This window comes from Puma concolor, chromosome C1 (assembly GCF_028749965.1).
Source record: "Puma concolor isolate L17-30 chromosome C1, mPumCon1.1.hap2, whole genome shotgun sequence".
In the NCBI taxonomy this organism is placed as follows: Eukaryota; Metazoa; Chordata; class Mammalia; order Carnivora; family Felidae; genus Puma; species Puma concolor.
Window position 1 is genome coordinate 9,007,468 of NC_141674.1, and position 22,525 is coordinate 9,029,992.

The 22,525-nt window shown below is 46.9% G+C and overlaps 1 protein-coding gene across 6 annotated transcripts in view; it reads left to right on the forward strand.

The window, feature by feature from the left end:
- Positions 1-658: 658 nt before the first annotated feature.
- Positions 659-22,525, forward strand: part of VPS13D (vacuolar protein sorting 13 homolog D) — a 260,417-nt gene continuing 238,550 nt past the window's right edge. For 4 of the 6 annotated variants that reach the window (XM_025912069.2, XM_086715706.1, XM_025912070.2 and 1 more), the window contains exons 1-9: positions 659-793; positions 4,011-4,183; positions 10,293-10,370; positions 13,441-13,631; positions 13,730-13,810; positions 17,038-17,154; positions 19,655-19,759; positions 21,432-21,602; positions 22,037-22,137. In XM_025912069.2, the coding sequence (XP_025767854.1) occupies positions 4,087-4,183; positions 10,293-10,370; positions 13,441-13,631; positions 13,730-13,810; positions 17,038-17,154; positions 19,655-19,759; positions 21,432-21,602; positions 22,037-22,137 (941 nt within the window). In that variant the 5' untranslated portion in view covers positions 659-793; positions 4,011-4,086. Of the gene's footprint in view, positions 794-3,144; positions 3,749-4,010; positions 4,184-10,292; positions 10,371-13,440; positions 13,632-13,729; positions 13,811-17,037; positions 17,155-19,544; positions 19,760-21,431; positions 21,603-22,036; positions 22,138-22,525 lie in introns of those variants that run through there. The other 2 variants (XM_086715705.1, XM_086715708.1) reach the window with 2 other exon arrangements.

The window sequence follows — 22,525 nt, forward strand, 5'->3', positions numbered from 1 at the left end:
ACTGAACGCTGCCGGGGTCTGAGTGAGCCAGGGAAAGAGTGGCAGAAATAGGAATGGACCAAATCCAGTAGGAGCTTGGTGTTGGCTCTGTAAGGGGATGGATTTTATTAAACAAACAAACAAACAAACAAACTTTTTTTTAATGTTTATTTATTTTTGAGACGAAGAGAGCGCGCCAGCCCAGAGGGGCAGAGAAAGAGGGAGACACAGAATTCCAGCCTCCCAGCTGTCAGACTGGAGCCCGAAGTGGGGAACCCATGAACCGGGAGATCACGACCTGAGCAGAAGCCGGATGCTTAACCAACTGAGCCATCCAGGAGCCCCAGGAGTTCGATTTTAATTCAAGTATAAGGGGGGGAGCCGTTTTAAGCAAGGAAGTGGCTTAGTCTGAATTATGTTTTAGCAGACCCCTGTGGCTGCTGAGTGGAGCACCCGCTGTGGATGGGCCAGATGGAAGGCAGGGCGTTGTAGGAGGAAGAATCCTGCGTTCCCACACTGTCGCAGCCGGACGAATTGGTGGCCGTGTCCTCCCCTGGGACTCAGTTTCCCCCTTGTAAGACGGGGCTCATTGGGCCCTTCTCCAGCTCCAGCAGCCCATCCGCCAGCGGCCGCCCCGGCGCCAGGGGGCGCCTCCTCGATGACTCGGCGCTCGGCTGGCCAGGCGCCGTCGCGTCGCCCGCTCGATTGGTCGGGTCGGGGCGGGCCGGAGCGCCGCCGGCCAGCGCCATTGAGGAGCCGGGAGAGGAAGAGCCGCGCAGCGCCGGGCTGGCCTGGCGGCCCGGGACACCGACAGGTACTGGCCGGGGCGGGGGGCGGGGGGCGGCGGGCAGGGCCCGGGACTGCAGGCGGGCGTGGGCCCGCTGTCGGCCGCCCCGGCTCAGCTTCGGACCTGGGGCCGGGGCCCGCCCGCGGGGAGCGCGTCGCTGGGAGCCCGGGGAGCCCGGCGTCCGGCCCTCCCGCCGCCTGAGCTCCTCCGGGGGCCCTGGGGCGTCCGCGCTCCCGACGGCCCCGAGCCCGCCGCCTTCTCGGGGACACCTGCGTCCCAGCCACCGCGGGCACCCCAGGGTCAGACGGGCTTGGGGCTGCCCGAGCTTCCCGGGACCCCGGCGTCCTCGTCCTGGGAGTCCGAGCCCCCGCCGGACCCGGCACCCTTCCCGGGGTCCCAGTAGCCTGGTGCCCTGGGATTGGGGGCGGTGTCAGCCCGCGTCTCTCCGCCTGAGCGGCGGTCCCCATGCGGGACCCCCGTGCGCGGGCCCCCGTACCTCACGCCCGGGAACGGGGCGCGGGTCAGTTCTCCAGAGTGTTTTGGCCACCCACCAGCCTTCTGGGGTCGCGCTCTGGGATGGGGACGTCAGGCCTCTAGCCAGTCTTTACCCCCGCTCCCCGGGGTCACACCCGGGCTGAATCCCTCCTCCCAGGGGCGGGACCCCAGGCTGTGGGCGCCGTCGCCTCCGCGCTTTATCTGGGAGGTGGGGTCTCTGTCTTCTGGAGCCCACGGGGTGGAAGAAGGGCTATGGGCCCCTCGCCTTCACGGGCAGCCCCATTCCTGGGGGCCCCGGGGCCTGGCAGCTGCCCCCTCTTGTCTTCTTTCTCATAGCACCCCGGCGTCCGTGGCACTCAGGCCCGGCCGGCTGGTGAGGAGCGTCCTGGTCCCTTTGCCAGTCCTACTCCCGGCTTTGGCCGCCCCTCGAGGGAGGGGCCTGGCTCAAGGTCACTCCCGGCTGTCTGTCCGCCTTTGGGCTGAGCCCTGATCCCCGGTGGCACCTGCCTCACCGATTAGGGGAGGTCAGGTGGGAGTTAGTGCCGGGCGGCTGCCTGGAAGCCCTGGTGGACCCGACCCGAGCGTGTAAACACTTTGGGATTCTAGCCAGTCTGGCGGCCCTTCCCGACACCGGATTCCTTAAGGAAATCCTTGAAGTGGCTTCCAGCCTGGTCTAGATGCTTAGCAGAGCTGATAGATGCTTTCTGGCTTGAGTCTTAATTTACTGACCAGGGCGTTTACGATGCTTCTCGCCCCATCTTTTTGGTAATCCGTGTTTTGCATTTTCCCACCTTGCGGGGGGCGGGGGGCGGCGGGCGGCGGGGGGTAGAGTAGGGCCTGATTCCCTCTGCTGGGAGAGCATTTGTATTTGGCACTTGAGAGAGTTTGTTAGCATTTTAGGGGTCAGTGGCAGTAACTTCAGAAATAAAGAGTACTCATTTTGGCACCTTGCCTGTTGGAGTCTGCATAGTAAGGCTAGATTAGTCAGGTTCACATTTTGTTTTCACAGATTCACTTGTTTAAAGATATAATAAATAAATGTTTTTTTTGTTTTTTGTTTTTTTGTTTTTTGTTTTTTTGTTTTTCTTTACCAGACTGGTAAACATTTCTTACTTTAAAGAATTTGTTCTTGTAACCTCTTCTTTAAATACAGGTATCCAGTGATCTCTAGCAAATTCTTAGTTTTACCCAAAATATGGCTTAAAAAAATCTCTGGAAAGAAACTAGCATTTCATCAGATGCTCTTTAGCTTCTGATTTATTGTCACTGTCGTTGATGGCAAATAGAAATTAATCTTGCTGGAAGAGCAAGACACTGTTGACAAATAAGTTCAGTCTTTCCTGGAGGTTGAGTTAACTCTTACGGGGCCTTGTGTGTTGGGATTTTGTCGGGTGGTGGCCTTTCATTTGGGATAAGCGTATCTTTTGGCACTAAGATGAATCACCGGGGGGTGGGGCAGAGTGCCTGGAAAGGATCCTGAAAGGGCTGGTTCCAAGCAGGACACATGTCGTAGCAAACCTGGAGTGTCCAGCATGGTGGGCTGGTATCTGATGTGCTTGGCTCAGAGCAAGATTTGGAACTCGCAGTTCTAATTGGGATCTACTAGCTGGGTGATTTCGGAGCCCATTTAAACGTTTATATCTTGGGGCGCCTGGGTGGCTTAGTCAGTTAAGTTTCACACTTTGGCTCAGGTCATGATCTCAGGATTCGTGAGTTTGAGCCCCTCATTGGGCTCTATGCTGACAGCTCAGAGCCCGGAGCCTGCTTTGGATTCTGTGTCTCCCTTTCTCTCTGCCCCTCCCCTGCTCTTTCTCTCTGTCTGTCTCTCTTTCTCTCTCTCTCAAAAATGAGTAAACATTAAAAAAAGTTAAACCTTTTATGTCTCAAGTTCCATCATGTTAACTTTTAGTCGTACTAAAAGTAACCTATATATTTTTTTGTAATACTAATAAACACGGTTATTATCATGGGCAGTAGCAGCTCAGGACTATACTAAATACGGTAGCTGGAACCAGAGGATTTCTTGTGTTTGTGTTGCTAAGATAGTTCATTGTATCAGCAACCCAGGGTTCTGTCTGGGTACCTGTAGTGCAGTTCCAGGACATTTAAGAATAGCGAGAAACCACTGCCTTCTCCCTGTCATTTATGTTGTTTTATGAATGATCCTGATGAACACATTTGCAACATGGAATTAGGGAAGGCTTACAGAGGATTGCTGCCAAATGTGAAGTTCATTGAAATCTCTCAGGGCATTTTTTGCCTTCATCTAGGACAAGGTTCTTCAGCCTCAGCACTGTTGACATCAGGCTGGATAATTGTTTGCTGTGGGGGAGCTGTCTTGTGCGTTGTAGGATGTTTAGCTGCTTCCCTGGTCTCTACTCACAAGATCCCAACTGCAGCGCCCCGTCACGGTAATCAAAAATGTCTCTAGACGTTGCCTAATTGCATTTGGACGAGAATCGCTGACCAGGACAGTCTACTTCCAAGGTGAATTCCTAAAGGCAAGCAGTTTAATGATCAGTTGCATGGAAAAGATAGACAACTTGGAGTTCTAGGTGTTTTTTGGTAAATTTGTGACTGTTCCTTGGTTTGATCCTCTGCCAACAGGGCATCTTGCAGTGCTCGTCACCCCTTTTTTTCTTAAATCTGGGCTTTGCATTCGTCCACCCTCAGGGAAGGCAGAGTAGAAAATCAGCTCAGAAAATCATCTGTTTTTTTCTGTTGATTTCCTTTTTTGTTTCCTTCATAGATTCTTCTATGACCATGAGAGAGAGAAATAAAGAATGATCCATGATTTTTAAATACCCTGTCTTGAGGATATAGTCATGTTGGAAGGTCTTGTAGCCTGGGTTCTCAATACCTATCTGGGGAAATACGTCAATAACCTGAACACTGATCAGCTCTCTGTTGCACTTCTGAAAGGTAAGTGTATCTCTTTTTGGTAAAGTATGCCTTTGCAGATGGCATTTCTGTTTTTTTAAATATTCTTTTTGTTGTACTGAGAATAATAAAACATAATGCCCAGATGGCTTTGTACTAAATATGTGTTAAAGGAAATATGTTCTCTTATATGACACTGATTATTATTACAGGGTAACTTAATGTAGCTGTATTGCTATAGATTTTAGGGAACTATTAAATATATATATAAAAAAAAGACTATACTGCTGGTGACTCTGCTTTATCTCAGTTAACTTAAAAAAATAGTTTTTAAATGTTTATTCATTTTTGAGAGAGAGAGAGAGAGAGAGAGAGAGAGAGAGAGATAGAGATAGAGAAAGAGACAGAGCGTGAGTTGGGGAGGAGCGGAGAGAGAGGGAGACACAGAATCCAAGGCAGGCTCCAGGCTCTGAGCTGTCAGCACACAGCCCAAGGCTGGGCTCAAACCCAAGAGGTATGAGGTCACGACCTGAGCCAAAGTCGGACATTCAACCAACTGAGCCACCCAAGTGCCCCAATCCCAGTTAACTTTTTAACTTTATGAAGCTTTATGGAGGTGGCCATGTAGTGACAATGGCAGTGGCTTGGCTTCAAATCCTGTTGTGTTACTTATTACCTATGGGAACAAATCATTGAAATTCTGAGCCTTGGTTTCCTTAGAACAAATGGGTGATATACCTCTCCAGTATTGTTGTAAGGATCAAACGGAATGACATTTAAAGCTCTTATCCTGCTGTGTGTAATAGACACCTAGTCAAAGTTTTCACATATGTTACTGTGGAGTCTTTGACAGAATTTCTGAGGTCCTGTCTTGCCTAGTAATAAAGTTCTATAAAGTTTGAGACATTTTAGCCTTTACAGGCCTATCCTCGGTAAATGCCTGTACATGATTTAACGCAGTCCAGGGATCTGGTGTGAGCACTGGAAAACCTCTTTTTTTCCCCTTCTTTTTTTTTCCTTAAATATTTTTAAAATTTATTTTTGAGAGAGCATGAATGGGGGAGGGGCAGAGAGAGAAGGGGTCGGAGGATCCCAAGCAGGGTCTGCGCTGACAGCAGCGAGCCTGACGTGGGGCTCGAACTCATGAACATGACCTGGGCTGAGGTCGGATACTCAACTGACTGAGCCACCCAGGCGCCCCTCCCCTTCTCCTTGTTTTAATTTAAGTTCTTTGTGCTCAACTCACAATGGAACATTTGAACAATCTAGAGAGAGGAGATAAAGTCAGTCTGCAATCATGTAGCATCATAGAAAGTGGGAAGGAAATCTCAAATATGGCGGAAAGCTCACCTTCTGGGGGTGTGGGTTTTGGCCGGTGGACCGGGACAGGTTAGTGGAGATGACAGTGGTACATATTGTGGCATCTGAGAATAGGGTGCCAGCGGTTCACCTGTCACCAGAAGTATTGCTTTGCAGGTTTTCCTGACCCCTCTGAACCAGTGAAAGGATTTTGGCAGCCACAGGCTGTGGGGAGCCTTTTCTTAATCTTTATCTGTATCTTTTCTTAATCTGTAGGTCTTTTCTTAATCTTTAACTTCTGTCCTGACCTTTTTCCTCCCTGTCCTTAGAAGGGAGTTGCTGAGGGGCGCCTGGGTGGTGCAGTCGGTTGGGCGTCCGACTTCAGCCAGGTCACGATCTCGCGGTCCGTGAGTTCGAGCCCCGCGTCGGGCTCTGGGCTGATGGCTCAGAGCCTGGAGCCTGTTTCCGATTCTGTGTCTCCCTCTCTCTCTGCCCCTCCCCCATTCATGCTCTGTCTCTCTCTGTCCCAAAAAATAAATAAACGTTGAAAAAAAAAAAATTTAAAAAAAAAGAAGAGAGTTGCTGAGTGCAAGGTGAAAGTGACCAATCTGTCAGGGAAGAGGATGTGTTCAAAGTATGAGAGTAGTGTCGAGTTCACCTCTTTGGTCACTTACTGAACTTCTCATACATGCTACAAAGCTAACCAGGTGGCACAGGCCAGGAAACAGGGCCGAGAAAGGGAATTGCAAACCATAACCTTGCTAATAAAAGAGCCAGCTCTTTCAAGAGTGATGTGGTAAGAGGATGTTGGCTGAAGAAATGAATAAATACAAATGTGTGGTATCTGATGTACCGTGGAGTCTATACTAGTGACAGATTTCTAAGCTCAGTTTTAGAATCTGTCTTGTAATGACAACTATGTGTATCTCTCTGGTGCTTCAGACTGCCTTTCTATGCTTATTTCCTATTTAAAAATATTCTCTGTGCAGAATAAAAAAATACTTTTTCTTTCCTAACCGGTATTAGTGTGATGCCCCGTCCTTACAGATTCAGAGCACATCACGGTGCTTGGCTAGGAAAGTTTGGGGCATCGCAGTTATAGTTAAAGCAGTGTCTGGAGGCAGGGGTTACAGTAGGGGAATAAGAATGTTATTTCAGTCCATCTGGACATATTTAGTATGCGAGATGCTTTGGGAGATGCCAGGAAGATGGACATAGTGATCAAGAGTATAGGGTTTGTAGCCGGACTGGCTTTGCATCCCATTTCCTCCATTTACCAGCAACTTGGGCAACTTACTCCAGTTCTTCATGAATTCTCAAATTCTTCCTGTCCGTGAATCGGAGAGAATATTGACGGTCTCATGAGGTTCTGAGGACTGGACACATTAATGTAGGTCAAGTAGCTTAGAACCGTTCTTGGCACACAGCGGGCCCTCAGTCGATGTTAGTTACCATCATCCTCCACTGTCACGACCGTCAGCCTATGATTGGTGTGGGTTGGACTTCAACCGTGCATTGTGCACAACATACTGAAAGTAATAAAACTGTAAATAGTGTACAAGTAGTTGAAGGAGGGAGAGAGAATTTGTATAAGATGTTATTTGTTTAGTCACTCGGCAAACACCGTTGTGTGCCTGCTTTGGGTCTGGCTCTGTGCTAAGGGGCGATACAAAGAGCGGGGACAGGAGAAGATTCTAGGAGCTCAGGCCTAGGGGCTGGGCCTGGTCTCCCCACTCACAAGCTACTTGTGACTGTAAGCAAGTTACTTAGGCCTCCTCTCCACCCCCTGCGCCTCTGGCCGGCTGAGATCAGGCAGATCTAGGGCGGGTTCGAGCCCTGCTGCTCAGCGGCTCTGTGAGTTTCAAGCAGATTGCGTTTCTCTAAGCCTAACGTCCCTCACATTGAAATGGAGAAAATAATAGTATTTCCTCATGTTGTTGTGCGGATTGAATGAGGCGATGCATATCGAGTGCTTGGCACCAGTCAGGTCTCACTCAGTGGTACCTGCTATTACTGTTCCTGTTCCACGTCCACGTCTGTGGTCCTTGCCCTTGGACACCTGCTATCTTGCTGGGGAGACAGAAATGATACAGCAACACAAGGCAGTAGGTAGTAACTTGTTGTACCAGAGACACAGGCAGAGTGCAGTGGGGTGCCGAGGAGGGGGGTCGTCCATCCTGTTCGTAGGACCCTAGAAGGCCGCAGTGCAGGGTCTCGATAGGCGGCGTGGGACGGGTCACGACATTGCGGGTAGCATGAAGCTTGTGAGCACAGGCCGAAGGTGGAAAGCTCGCAGGGCGTGTTTGGGATGATTTGGGGCCAGAAGACAGCAGCTGCTGGTGTCATGTCGGGGAGGCAGGACTTCGGGCCGTGGGCATATCTCTATTTGTGACCCAGCACTTCGGCTCCCTCTCCTTTTTGTTCCTATAAGCCCTGAACCTCAGGCTGGCTTTTTTTTTTTTTTTTTTTTTTTTTAATTCTTTTAATGTTTATTTGTTTTTGAGAGAGAGAGAGACATCGTGAGCACGGGAGGAGCAGAGAGAGGGAGGGAGACACAATCTGAAACAGGCTCTGAGCTGTCAGCACAGAGCCCGATGTGGGGCTCGAACTCCGGAATGGCGAGATCATGACCTAATCTGAGGTCAGATGCTTAACCGACTCAGCCCCCCAGGTGCCCCGCTCAGGCTGGCTTTTTAAGTGACGCAGAGCCGAGGGAGGAGAATTCAGTAGTCATTGGTGATGACTGAAAAGCAGCCGGCCCCTAGATTTACCCCAGTTCTAGGGACTTGGTTTCTTGGTAGCCTAACTAAGCTGAGGAGTTTTTGAATGAGACATCCAGGAATAAGCCTGTGTGTTATCTGCCCGGAAATAAACGAACAGCGCTCTCATTTATAAAGTGCTCACCTCCTCTGGGTCCCTTGAGGGACCTTTCCCAGCAGGGCCAGTTGTGGGTACACATTTGAGTGGGTGGGGAATCAGAGAGCCTTCCGACTGGAAGGCTTCCACTGCCACCCTTTTGTCTGATTCCTTTGTTATTGACTCGCCTTGAGCGGCCCTTCTTGTTCTTTCCTCGGTCTCTTCTCCTTCCTCGACCACCTCTCTTGCCCTCTGTGCTTTAATGTTTCACGGCGTGGACTGCCTGCAACTCCTTCCGCTTCCCGCAGGTGGATAGCAGCCACCTGCCTTTGTGACAGATGTGGGTATTGAAAAATAGGGCAGATGATTCAAATCGCAAATGACGCTCTTCAGAAGGAGAAATGATATACTTTCCCCCTCTAAGTCAGTTTCAACTGTTGAGGAACTTGTTTCATGTCCACCTCCCCCCTTATGATCGTTTACTCCCCAAATGTGGAAATAGGGTTGCATCCGGGATCTCTGGGGTTATTAACTTCTCCTTGTGGCTAGTCTTTATTTTTAATTTACTTACTTATTTGAGTGTGTGTGAGAAAGAGAGAGGTGGGGGGGAGCAGAGAGGGGGGGAGAGAGAGAGAGAATCCTAAGCAGGCTCTGCACTCCGAGCTGAGCCCGACCCGGGGCTCCATCCCATGAACCATGAGATCGTGATCTGAGCCGAAATCAAGAGTTGGACACCTGACCGACCGAGCCACCCAGGCACCGCAGCTCTTTGGTTGGTCTTTAAGCTTTGTGGGGACCCACATAGATACGTTTCTGCAAAAGTCTAAAACATAAGCTGCTTGCATTTGCTCAGCATCTGCCAAGTTGCTAGATTTGAATACTTCTTTAGAAGCCAGTTACCCACAAGTTCTGAACAGTCATTTAAAGGAAAAAATAATTGTTTCTTGTATTAGTTTGTCTTTGGCTTGCTTGCCTTTCTTCTGAGTTCTCGTACCAGTTAGTGGTTGCTGGGTGGTTGTCGTCTGTACTCCCTTTTCTCAGAAATCGCCTGAGGTCGTGCAAACAGTTTTGTCGAATGTTGCCTGTCTCCGCCCTTCAGGATGGGGCCCTGCCTCCTCTCTTCACATTCCCAGTGGCCAGCTCAGTGCCTCCTACACACTGAGGAGTCACCTCTGGGAGAGCGAGAGGTCAGCCGCTCCCTCTTGACTGTGCCTCAGTCGCTTCAGAGACATCTTGGACCTCTAGGTTTAAGTCCTATAAAAGCTGGGTCTGACAAGGACCTTCAGCGGTGGTTTGTTCTTTGCTTTCTGACAGGTCATTAAGCCTGCAAGTGGAGATATGGAGGAGAACATGTGGAGCTGGTCTCTCCAGAAGGGAGTGCAGCTCCTTTTGATGACCAACTTTATTTAACTCAGGGGCTCTCAGATGTTGTGTGCAATATACCCATTTGTTGGGGAGTGGGGGGTTTGCAGGAGCTTGTTAAAAATCACAGATTTCTTGTTTTAATCCCAGAGATGTCTGGGCAGGGGGCCCAGGAGCCTGCATTTCTTTCCAGGTGATTCAGATGTTAATGGTTCTCTGCTGAACATGCATCTAAACTCGTCTAAACTCGGGGTCTGCAACCTAGCCACTGGCCAAATCCAGACCGAGAATGTCGCTTTTATATTTTTAAAGGCTTGTAAACAACAACAACAACAACAACAACAGAGAGAATATACAACAGATACCATAAGGCTTGAAATATTTACTATCTGGCTTATTATCGAAAAAGATCCCAGGCTAAACCCTTCATCCTCAGGCAAGCTTCGGCTGTCAGAGGGGGATGGTCAGGAAAGTAGTGCACATAAAGTCCATGGGCTAGTCTGGTGCTGCTTCTGGCTTTTTATAGCTGGGTGGAGATGGAAGACTTTCCCTTTAACCTGCAATGATATGCACACAGTAGGCACCTACTGCATTTGCTGGATGAACATTTCATGATGTTGTTTTTATTTCTTAGGTGCTGTTGAGTTGGAAAACTTGCCGTTGAAGAAAGATGCCTTGAAAGAGCTGGAATTACCGTTTGAAGTCAAAGCTGGTATGTGGACCTCTAAGGCCGAGAGAGGCGGTTTTGAGTCTTATACTGCTTGGGATGTGAAAACTGAGAGCCCTTGAGTTTGGCTCTGTTTGAGCAGGAAGAGGCAGGATAGGAAGTATAGACTGTAGATCAGTCCTAAAGTGTGGCCTTGTCTATCAGGATGACCTTGGGTGGTGGTGGGAAGGTCAGGTGTTCCCCAGGCCCACTGAATCAGAATTGGCAAGGGAGTGTCACTGAACTTTTTTTTAATGTTTATTTATTTTTGAGACAACGTGAGAGACAGAGTGCAAGCAGCGGAGGGGCAGATAGAGGGAGACACCGAATCTGAAGTGGGCTCCAGGCTCTGAGCTGTCAGCCCAGAGCCTGATGCGGGGCTCAAACTCACGAGCCGTGAGATTGTGACCTGAGCTGAAGTCGGACGCTTAACCGACTGACCCGCTTAGGCGCCCCCAACCGGCATTTTTAATAAGCATCCCCAGGTGATTCTTATGTTTCTTAAAGAACTAGATACAGGGAGTTCTTATTTTTGAAGAATTCTTTATATTATGGAGAGACAGTTTACTGAATGAAAGGTGGGCTTTGGAGCAGTGTGCTTGGGTGTATATTCCATATCTACCATTCTCTGGCTGTGTGACCTTGTGGAAGTTCCCTCACAACTCTGTGTGTGCCTCGTAGTCTTTAAGATGAGAGGATAATTGTTGTACCTACATCAGAGGGTTGTGGAGAGGAATACGTGAGTTAATGCATTAAAATTACTCAGAACGATGCCTGGCACACTCATAGATTTTTGCAGTTATTATAGGAGTTCTGCAGGTTTGGTAAGGAAACAAGAATGGTCGTGGAATAAAAATATTCTTTGTTAGGGCACCTGGCTGGCTCAGTTGGAGCGTGCAACTCTTGATCTCGGGTTTGTGAGTTCAAGCCCCACAGTAGGTGTAGAGATTACTTAAAAATAAAATATATTTTTTTAATTTCTTTTTTTTTTTTTAAGTTTATTTATTTTGAGAGAGAGAAGGGGAGGAGCAGAGAGAGAGGGAGAGAGAGACAATTACAAGCAGGCTCTGCACTGTCAGCATGGAGCCCGACTTGGGGCTTGAACCCATGAATCGTGAGAGCATGACCTGAGCTGAAACCAAGAGCTGGACACTCAACTGATTGAGCCACCCAGGTGCCCCTTAAAAATAAAATCTTAAAAAAAAAACAGAACAAAAAAACTACATTCTTTGTTAAATGACCATGTATAAAATTAGTCCCTATTCAGACACTACTCATCATTCAATAATAGCCTGTTGATGTCATTCTTTCCCTTATTTTTGGATACTTGTATTAAAATAAAATGCAAGTACAATGCAAATCAGTTGCTAGGTGAAATAAGATAGAAATCTTGCAAACGATTTAGACTTTCTTGAAGTCAAATTCAAGTGATGGGTGAACTGCCAGAATCATAGGCAAAGATCCTGACCGATTAGAATCTTAAAGAAACTCTGGAATGATGATACTGTGGATGTTTCCAAAAGAGGTATTATTTGAGTATCAAAGGATTCAGAGAGGCTCTTGGAGGAAATTGATGAGGTTTTCTCATATTTTTGCAAAAACGACCCTATTTGTGTTCTGCAAAAATTAAATGAAATGTAACAGAAGTTATATTTGGCTTGTCGTCTATCAGATATGCCTCTTCCTCCCAATTAATTTAGGTTAGAATTGCAACTGCACTCTAATTATTGTTAAACTCTTTGTGGTGAAAACCGGTATATGGATTTGGTTATAATATTAACTATTAAATATACAAAACTTACTTGCAGGGTGCCTGGCTGGCTCGGTTGGTAGAGCATGCGACTCTTGATCTCAGGGTTGTGAGTTCAAGCCCCATGTTGAGTGTGGAGCCTACTTAAAAACAAACAAACAAACAAAAAAACCCCAGAGCTCCCAATAAAGCTCCCTCCAAAATTAAAAAAACAAAAAAAACTTACTTTCATTTTTCTAGATAAAATCCAAATTAAAATGTTTTTCATTATTTGTTGTCACATTTCTTAACTTGTTACTGGATTACACAGTCACTTGGTGTTAATGATATTTTATCTTTAATAGGTCAATCCTACTTGAATTCTAGATCTTAGAGGGAAATGATCACCTTCTGATAACATATGTTTCAGAGATACGCTATTAGTTGGGCCGTGTGGATCTTTGAGAGCCATTAGGACAGTTCAGATATTCTTTTTTTTTTAAGTTTATTTATTTATTTTGAGAGAGAGTACGGGAGGGGCAGAGAGAGAAGGAGAGAGAGAATACCAAGCGGGCTCTGCATCGCCAGCACAGAGCCCAACGTGGGGCTCGAACTCATGAACCGTGAGATCATGACCTGAGCCGAAATCGAGGGTCAGACGCTTAACCGATTGAGCCACCCAGGTGCCACCAGTTCAGATAGTTTTATGCACTGTTGTTAGTAGGACATGCCTTTTACTAATTGTCTTTAAAGAAGGCCTGTATCCTAGGAAGCTCGGCTAGAAATGGTGGGACTGGGAAAATCCTATCACGGTCCTAGCAGGCCATTTAGTTTCTCATCAGCCTGTGTTCTGAAGGATCAGAATTCGTTCTCAACAGAGTGCCACTGCAGGACCGCCCGCACTGCAGTTGGTATGTTCAAGACCGGACATATCGTAAGCCCAGTAACTCCCAAGAAGTGCTTCTCAACCAGCCAACTAATAACCAACGAGAAATGAGTTTAGTGCTCTTAGGCTTGCGCGGGTGCTATGGGGAGAAAGACACCCCAACGTCGTTTAAGATGTAGGTTAGTTGGGGAAGAGGCAGTGCACAGAGGAGAGGTGTTGCGTTTGATAGGGTGAAGTCACTGCACTTTTTCCACGTTCTAGTTTATTGGGTCTTGTTCTTACAGATGTCAGTGTACTAACTTCTGTCTCCCACGTACGAGAACCTGCTGCCTATTTTCGTAGATTAAACAAAAAATTGTAAAAGTACTAATGCTTCTTACAGAAAACTGGAAGAATACAGAAAAATAGAAAGAAGTGCCAACACTGTGTATCGGCATTTCACGAGATTTTGCTTTTCCCAGGCTTGATTGGGAAGGTGACTCTTCAGATTCCCTTTTATCGCCCCCACGTGGACCCTTGGGTGATCTCCATCTCCAGCCTTCACTTAATTGGAGCCCCTGAAAAGCTAGAGGATTTCGATGATGAGAAGGAGAAGCTCTTGGAGAGGGAGCGCAAGAAGGCTTTACTTCAAGCCCTGGAGGACAGATGGAAGGCAAGCCACACCCCCCTCGGCCACCAGAGCAGCTGCGCTGAGGCACAGCATGTGAGCAGAGCATTGGACGCGGCTAACCCTCGCTCTTTCCTTTGCAGAATGAACGCCAGCGGAAGGGGGAGTCCTACTGGTATTCAGTCACTGCCTCAGTAGTTACGAGAATTGTGGAGAATATCGAAGTAAGTCCTACTGACTTTTATGAAGTATGAACACGACAGGGACTTCTCAGGCTTACGAGTGTGTGCTCCTTAGTACTTGGTTCCTCGTGGGCTTAACTGATGCGGGGTATGTGATGCCACGGCTGACTGCTCAGGTGTGCCCTTTTATAGGCAGTGCCAGGAGGGAAACCTGAAGGGCAAGCCTCCAGCCCTGGGCAGACACAGGTTTTTCTTGCTCCGGCTCGTGCGAGTAGGAGTTTCATTTTCACTCACCTTGTACTTCACTTTGTTCTTGAGTGTCGCCCTCTTCCTTGCTACAGGATGTACCTCCTAAGAAGCCGGGTCACCTGCACCTTCGTGACTGATTCTTCTAGGGCAAATCACTTAATCTCTCTGGTCTCGGTTTCTTCCTCTGTACAATGAGAGAGGTCAGATACGTGGTTTCTAGTGGGTGGCGTAGTGAATTGCGAGCAGCCCACTGAGGTGTTTCATCTCTCACTGACGTTTCTGGTGGCAGGTTGATGAGGTGGCAGGTGCTTGGGCTGCTGGCCACATTTTCTGCTTTAATTACAATTTTGTTTTGTCCTCAAAAACTAGATCAGGGTCCACGCTGATGTTCATGAATGCCATAAGAGTAAGGCTGTACTTATTACTACATCCGGGGTTTTCTTGCATTGCCAAGGTGACAGAGGCCAAAATGGTTTCAGGGTACACCACTTCCCCCAAAAATGCAGTCTGAGGTTGTTGGTTTCATAACTGTCAGAACGTTGACAAAGAGATTGGTACATTTGAGGTGAGTGCTTTGAATTGTTTTAGGCAGTTGTATTTTTAAGGTTTTTTTAGCTTTCATTAATTTTAAATAATTCATTATTTTTATTTTTAATAATAGCTTTGTTGAGATTTAGTTAACATTCCATAAAGTTCATACTTAAAAAAAAAAAAATTTTTTTTAATATTTGAGAGACAGAGCACGAGCAAGGAAGGGGCAGAGAGAGAGAGAGAGACAGAGAGACAGAGGGAGACACAGAATCCAAAGCAGGCTCCAGGCTCTGAGCTGTCAGCACAGAGCCCGACGTGGGGCTTGAACTCACGAACCATGAGATCATGACCTGAGCTGGAGTTGGGCGCTTAACTGACTGAGCCACCTAGGCGCCCCATAAAGTTCACAGACTTTTAACATGTACACGCTAGTGTGTTTTAGTGTATTTACAAAGTGCCTAGATTACCACTCTCTAATTCCAAAACACCTTCATTACCCCGAAAAGAAACTTCACGCCCACTTAGTAGCTACTCCTATTTCTCCTCTCCCTCTAGCCCCCCTTTAATCTATCTTCTTTATGGAAATTGCCTGGTTTGGACATCTCACATCCGTGTGATCGTTCATCACGTGGCCTTTTGCGTCTGGCTTCTTGCACTTGGCGTAATACTTTCAAGGTTCATCCGTGTTGTGGCATGTACCAGCACTCTATTCCTTTTTAAGACTGAATAAAGTGTTCCCGTGTATGGATTGTCAAAGATAAACAAAGCTGGATGTTAGTTGAAGCAGTGAAAACAGATTTTATTCAGTAACTACTGACAGAAGTGGCAGGAGCAGAGCTCTGTTCCAGTTTGCACAGAGGTGACTAGGCCTTTGAAAGGGAGAGTGAGGTGGGATCGGTGTGGGGGGGGGGGGCTCAGGTGAAGAATTCTAAAAGGTCAGTGTCAATGTGATAAGGCCAGCTGTATCTGCTGGCTGGGCTTCTGTGCTCCCACAGAGATTGGGAGACAGGGCCTCTCCTTCCTGATGATTACATTTCAGAGGAACGGCTTTCATGTCCTTGATTGTAGGAGACACACACACATCTCATAGGGACAGAGAAAGGATTCACAATTGTAAGCCCTTCTGGGTCAATGCTTTTAAGGAAGGGAGGTCAGGGACCTATTGTCAGGCGTTGGCTGGAACAAACAGCCCTGAGCTTTTCCAGACAGGAACTCAGGAGGAGGCCGGCATGTCCCAGGCACGCAGCTTTAGGCTGCTAGAAACCTCCTCAAAGTGCAGGAGTTTGAATGGAGTATTCATACTGAGGGTTTTTGCGGTTTTCAGGCTATACTACATTGTGTTTATCTGCTTATCAGTTGATGGACATTTGGGTTGTTTCCACTTTTTAGCTATTGTAAATAATGCTGGTATAAACATTCGTGTATGTGGTTTTGTGTGCATATATGTTTTCAGTTTTCTTAAGTACATACCTAGGAGTAGAATTGTGGAGTCATATGGTAACTCTGTGTTTAATTTCATGAGGAACTGACAGACTGTTTTCCAAAGGGGCTGTGCTGTTTTACAATTTCACCATTTAACGTATGAACTTTTTAATTTCTCCACATCCTCCTCAACACTTGTTACTGTCTATCTTTTGATGATAACCAGACTAGTGGGTATGAGGTGGTACCTCACTGTGGTTTTGACTTGCCTTTCCTTAACGGCTAATGTTGAACATCTTTCCATGTGCTTATGGCCGCTTGTGTATCTTTTTTTGAGAAATGTCTATCCAGATCCCATTTCCATTGAAAACATTGGTTTATTTTATTTTTTTAATTACTAAAAATTTTTTAAATTTTCTTTTCTTGAGGAAGTGTGAGCCGGGGAGAGGGGCAGAGGGAGAGAGAGACAGAATCCTAAGCAGGCTCCACATTCAGTGGAGAGCTGGACGTGGGGCTTGATCCCATGACCGTGGGATCGTGGCCTGAGCCCAAATTGAACGCTCAGTTGACTGAGCCATCCAGGTGCCCTGGTTTATTTGTTTACTGTTGGGTGGCAAGTGTTCCTTGTGTATTTTGGGATTCTAGTCCCTTATTAGATGTATGATTTGCAGATATTTTCTCTCATCCTATGGGTTGTCTTTTCGCTTTCTGTTAACGTTTTTTAATTCACTGAAGCAGAGTGCCTTTTCTGTAGCCCACCCGCAGGGGCAAGGGGAAGTAAACAGGTACAAAGTGTATGTGCCCTCCTGGTTTCCTGAGTCTAGGTGCCGGGACACTGGGGCAAGATTAAGGTATCGTAGGAGAGGGCAGGCCAGTTATCTAGATCCAGTGGTATTTCTTTGAATGTTTCTTTAAGGGGTCTTCTGGAATGGTGTGTGTGCCCTAAGCATTTGTGTAAACTACCTGCTGTAGTTTACTTAAATGCTAAGGGCAGTTTGACGTCTCCCTGTGGTATTCTACCTGCAGCACATGTCAAAGTGCATTTTCCTTTTTTCTCCCCCTTGCAGTTAAAAATTCAAGATGTCCATTTGCGCTTTGAAGATGGTGTTACCAATCCGTCCCATCCTTTTGCATTTGGCATCTGTATTAAGAATGTGTCCATGCAGAATGCTGTGAATGAGCCTGTGAGTATGAACTGGCCCACTAACCAGGAAGAAAGCACTGGTTTTAGGGAATTTGGGGTCCTGCCTTTGTCGTTTCGTGTTATGTAAAGGAGGCTGCGTTCTTCCTCACCAAGTTCTTGGGTGGCTGTGCGCGCCTCTTGTCTGTGCCAACAGATTAATTTACCAAAATAGGAAAATGGCTCATTTTCTCTGACCTTTTGTTACTTCGCTCATCCGTTCAACGTCGATGCAGCCCCATTTATCTTGTGCCTGAAGAAACTGAGTTCTCATACTGTGTGCACCTCTGGGGGTAAACTCTTTCTGTTTCACAGATTGAGCCATCCTCTGGGAATACTTGTCGATGCCTTGCACATCTTGAACTCCATTCTCCACCTCCTTTTGGCCTCCTGGTTCATGGGCTTTACCTGCGGGACACCTCTGTGGTGTTTTAGTGTCACAACCAAAATTATCCCATTATGTTCCATTGGCCCATTTTGCGTCCCCGAAACCAGCTTTTTCCCTTTATTCTCTAACATGTTGTGGAGTATTAAAACACACGAAACTAACCTCTTTTGAGCCTTTTCCCATGCCAGGCACTTTTCTTAGTGCTTCACGTGATTAACCTCGTTGAATATTCAGTGCTCTTTACCGCACCTCTGTCAGCCTCCTCCTACACACAGCCGAAGGTGCTAAGGTGCACAGCGATGGAGCGGAAGGGCCAGGTCCTGAAGCTGCGTGGCCCAGCTGCCAAGTGGGGTTTGCAAACTGTGGACTGGAGAGCAAAGTCCCCCCACTCCCCCTTCTTGTCTGTAAAGAATTACCGGATCACTGCCACACCCGTCATTTACATGTTGTGCAGGGCTGCCTTTGTGCTCTGGTGGGCAGAGTTGAGTAGTTACAACCGCAACTCCACGGTCCGTGAAGGCTTCTTCCCATTTGCTCTCTGGCCCTTTGCGGAAGTTTGCCATCCCTGCTCCGGAGCGTGTGTTCTGAGCCACTGCCCTGATTTCCAGAAACCCGGCTCCTCCTTTTGCTTCTTGTTCCTCAACTTCCATATCCATCTGCTCACAGCACCCTGCCAGTTTTCCTTGCACAAGGTCTCAAATGTGTCCCTTCTCGTATCCTCACGGCCACTGTCTCACTTTAGGATCCTGTAAACTTTGGCCCAGGCTGATAAAATATCCTGGTGCTTCCATCCCAGGGATAAAATATCCCCTTGCTTCCATCCCAGGCCCTTGGTTCTTTCTAAACCAGTGCTTCCCAGTCTCTTCCACATCATGGCCCACATGGAAATACAATATCATTTGTACAGGGCGCTGGGGCAAATGCATGTGGCTGCTTGAGGCTGGAGGTGGTCAGGCCGATGTTTCTAAAATGTAACTGGAGCCTGTAAACTTGCTCATTTCTCGATCCACTCATGATTCGTTTTCTCTAGCACACTGAAGGGGAAAGCTCTACTTTGCAGTGTTGCCAGAGTTCTGTTTCTGAACAGAACAGATACCTAAGCCTGGTGCATGCCTACCTCAAAACCCTCCATGGCTCCATGGCTCCTCGAGTGTGAAGTCCAGACTCCTTAGTATGGCATCCACTTCCTCTCCTTGTGTATTCGTTTCCTAGGGCTGCCTTCACAAATTACCATGAACAAAATGGCTTATAACGACAGAGATTTATTCTCTTTAATCCTGGAGGCCTGAAGTCCGGAATCAAGGTGTTTGCCGGGTCGGTTGCATCCGGAGGCTCTGTGGGAGAAACTGCCCCTCCTTGCTTCTGATGGTTAACCTCGGCGTTCCGCGGCTTGTGGATACGTCACTCCATCCCTGCCTCTGTCGTGTGGTCTTCCTCCCCCATGTGTCTGCCTTCTCTTCTCAGAAGGGCATCGGTCATTAGATGAGGGCCCATCCTCGTCTGGTATGACCTCGTTTTAATATGATTACATCAGTAAAGACCCTATTTCCAAATAATGTCCCATTCACAGGTTCCAGGAGGACATGAAGTTTTGGGGGGAGGGAAACCACTTAACCCGGCACACCTGGGTATTGTCAGCACTTAGCACCCCACTCCACATGTGTGTTCGTGCCTGTGTACCAGTGCTGCCCCCACATCGAGAGGACAGCGCTCCCATCACACATGTAGTCCCCATCCTCTGAAGATATCACGCCTTTCGTACGGTGGACCTTGCACTCTGACACGTGTCCCCGTCCTTCCCCCCTGCCCTGTGCTAGCAACATACCCGTCTTTTGATGCTTATTCACCCGGTGACATTTTCGCTTTTGTTTGCTTATAGCATCTTCTCTATTTTTCTGCTTTCCCTCTGCTTGATTAAAATTGTGGCATGCCTGTCTCCCTAGTTAGCTAGATTTGGAAAACCGTAAGAGCAAAACCCATGTTTTAATTCAGTTTTGTATCCCCAGCACCTTGCCAAGTGCCTGACACATGCTTCCTCAGAAGTGGTTTGTTGAATGAGTGAATGGAGTTTGTGAATGAAGAGAGTCATCTTATTTTCTTCCCTGTTTTACCCCAGGTACAGAAGTTAATGCGGAAAAAACAACTAGATGTGGCAGAGTTTAGCATCTATTGGGATGTCGATTGCACTTTATTGGGGGATTTGCCTCAGGTGGAGTTACAGGTATGACTCTGGCAGAAGGCTTTATTGGAACACAGCACTGGAGTGTGGGGTCCCTGCCACGCCGGTGTTTGTTCTCTGTGGCTGTGGTCCTCATCCCATCCCACTCTTCGTCCATCGGCATCCATGCTCAAGTGGGTTTGCTTGAGGAACTTGGTATGCATGTAATTCTGAACAATATATAGTGTTTGGGGTATGTTTCACGTTTATATTGCATTGTAAATTTCTTTTTTTCCACTTAAAGCTGTGTTTTTAAGATCGATCAAGATTGCTGTTTATATTTCTAGTTCATTGCCTCTGACCACTGCACAGTATTCCACAGTAGGCATCTAACATGTTATAGTTATCTAGTCTTTAAGCCATCACAAACTTGACCTCCAGATTTTCATTTTATTTTTTATTTATTTGTGTTTTTTTTCGACATCGAGATTTTTATTTTAATTTTTTCAGTTTATTTTGAGAGAGAGTAAGAGACAGTGAGTGAGCTGGGGAAGGACAGAGAGAGAACCCCAAGCAGGCTATGCACTGCCGGCACAGAGCCTGATGTGGGGCTTCACCCCATGAACCTTGACATTATGACCTGAGCTGAGATCAAGAGTCGGACGTTCAACAACCGTCTGGGTTACCCAGGCACCCCTTGACATCCAGATTTTAAGTGAACGAAGCACCAGATGTGATTCTCAAAGAAGAGCTTTCTTATATAAATGTTGAAACTTGCCCTTTGGTGGTATTCTTTTAAGAAATACTTAGAAAGTCATTAAAAACTTTATGGTACATAAAGTATTACTGTTTGTGAAGGATAGAAAAAATTCCGACTTTAATCTTCAGTAAAGAAATCGTAGGTGGTTTAAGTGGAATGGAGAAAAAGGACTCATGTTTTCCCCTCACCCAAGGTTTTCTTTGGCTTGCATGCTGTTGTACAGAATGGCTTTGTTTTGCTAATTCAATTAAATAAGTACTGTGCATCCATACAGTAGAGCCATTTACAGCTATAAAAAATAAGAACAAAGATCTTTATGATGAATATAGAATTGTCTCTAAGAGTTAGTGTTAAGTTTACAAAATTGAGGTAAAACAGCATATGTACCATTTGTATGAGAATAGTTAAAAAGCCAGAAAATCATTGAGTTCTCTGAACATACACAGAATGCCTCTGGTGGGATACATAAGAAACTGGTGTTATTGGTTGCTTCTGGGGAGAATAATTGGGTGACTAGTGGATGGAGTCGGAAGGAGAGATTTCACCTTTTATTTGCCTTTCAGTTTTGAACCTTGTGAACATTTTACCTAATCAGAAATACAGATAAATTTTTAAAGAAATGCTGGAGAACTTTATGGGGTGCCTGGGTGGCTCAGTTGGTTAAGTGTCTGACTCTTGATTTTGGCCCAGGTCATGATCTCAAGGTTTGTGAGTTTGAGACTTGCGTGAAGTGAGCGAGGAGCCTGCTCGGGATTCTCTGTCTTCCTCTCTCTCTCTCTGCCCCTCCCCTGCTCTCTCTTTTTCTCTCTCTCTCAAAATAAATAAACTTTAGGAGAAATGGTAGAGAGCTTTAGGCTCCCTGTTTTATCTTGACTTTGGATTCTGAGGTAATATCCCCTAGATTAGATAACTACCAGCATGTAACTTGATCCTGAAAACATTTGCTGTAATGACAGACGTTCTTGTCACACCCAGGAGGCCATGGACAAGAGCATGGAGAGTCGCGATCATCACTACATCCTGGAACCTGTGTGTGCATCTGCTCTTTTGAAGAGAAATTGCGCCAAAGAACCTCTGAGGTCGCGACACACCCCCCGTATTGAATGTGATATTCATCTGGAGACCATCCCCTTGAAACTGTCTCAGGTACTCTTTCTTCCCAGTGGTTTATATTCTCCCTGTTGGACTGGTAACTGGGGCAAAAGAAGCACTTTGATAGAAGGGTCTCGATACTTCACAGCCCGTAGTGGGAAAGGAAGTGCTCATGAGCCCATAGCTGTCTCCTGGGGTGCAAGATCCCGCCGTGTGTTACACAGTTGGATCGGGTTGCCCTCAGGTTAGTTTTGATTTGGCGTTGAAGTGCTGAACTAAGAGTCTGAGTGACGGAGTACATCTGAATACCTCACTGTTCGCGGTCAGAGACCATTGCCAACTGATGCAGATATGTGGTCTCCAGTTTGCACTGGATTTCAGTTCAGCGGCTTGACCAATACGAATTGTTCTTGGTAGAGAGATGTCTTAACTGAGTAAACGAAACACGTCAGTTCTAACCTACTGATCTCTTAACCTCTGACGAAAAGCTGCAACACCGGCAAATCATGGAATTCCTCAAGGAGCTGGAACGGAAGGAGAGGCAGGTGAAGTTCCGAAAGTGGAAACCCAGAGTGGCTGTATCGGAGAAGTAAGGACCTATCAATTATCTGTTGTATGTGACATGCGTGTTACAGAATGTTTTTTTGTTTGAGGAGATGAGGAGCTAAAAACACGGTCAATTTTTCTGGCTGTTCCCATGCCATTTCTGTTGTTGATCTACGCTGGTGTTGTTGTCATACGTGTAGTTGGTGTCGTGGGTTTACTGTCAGATGGAGTGCGGTGGAGTTAAGATCCTCTGCGCCTCGCTGAGCAAGTAGGCTGGTGTTGCTCGGGTGGGGTCTGACTGTGTAGGAAACACTTTGTAGTGGTCTTTGAACCTTCCTGCCTCTGTCTGTTCTCTCGTGTTGTTAGGGCAGCATTTATGTAGTGCACTTTCTAACTTCTGTGGCAAAAAGGAGTCTTTTCCTGTTGTAGTG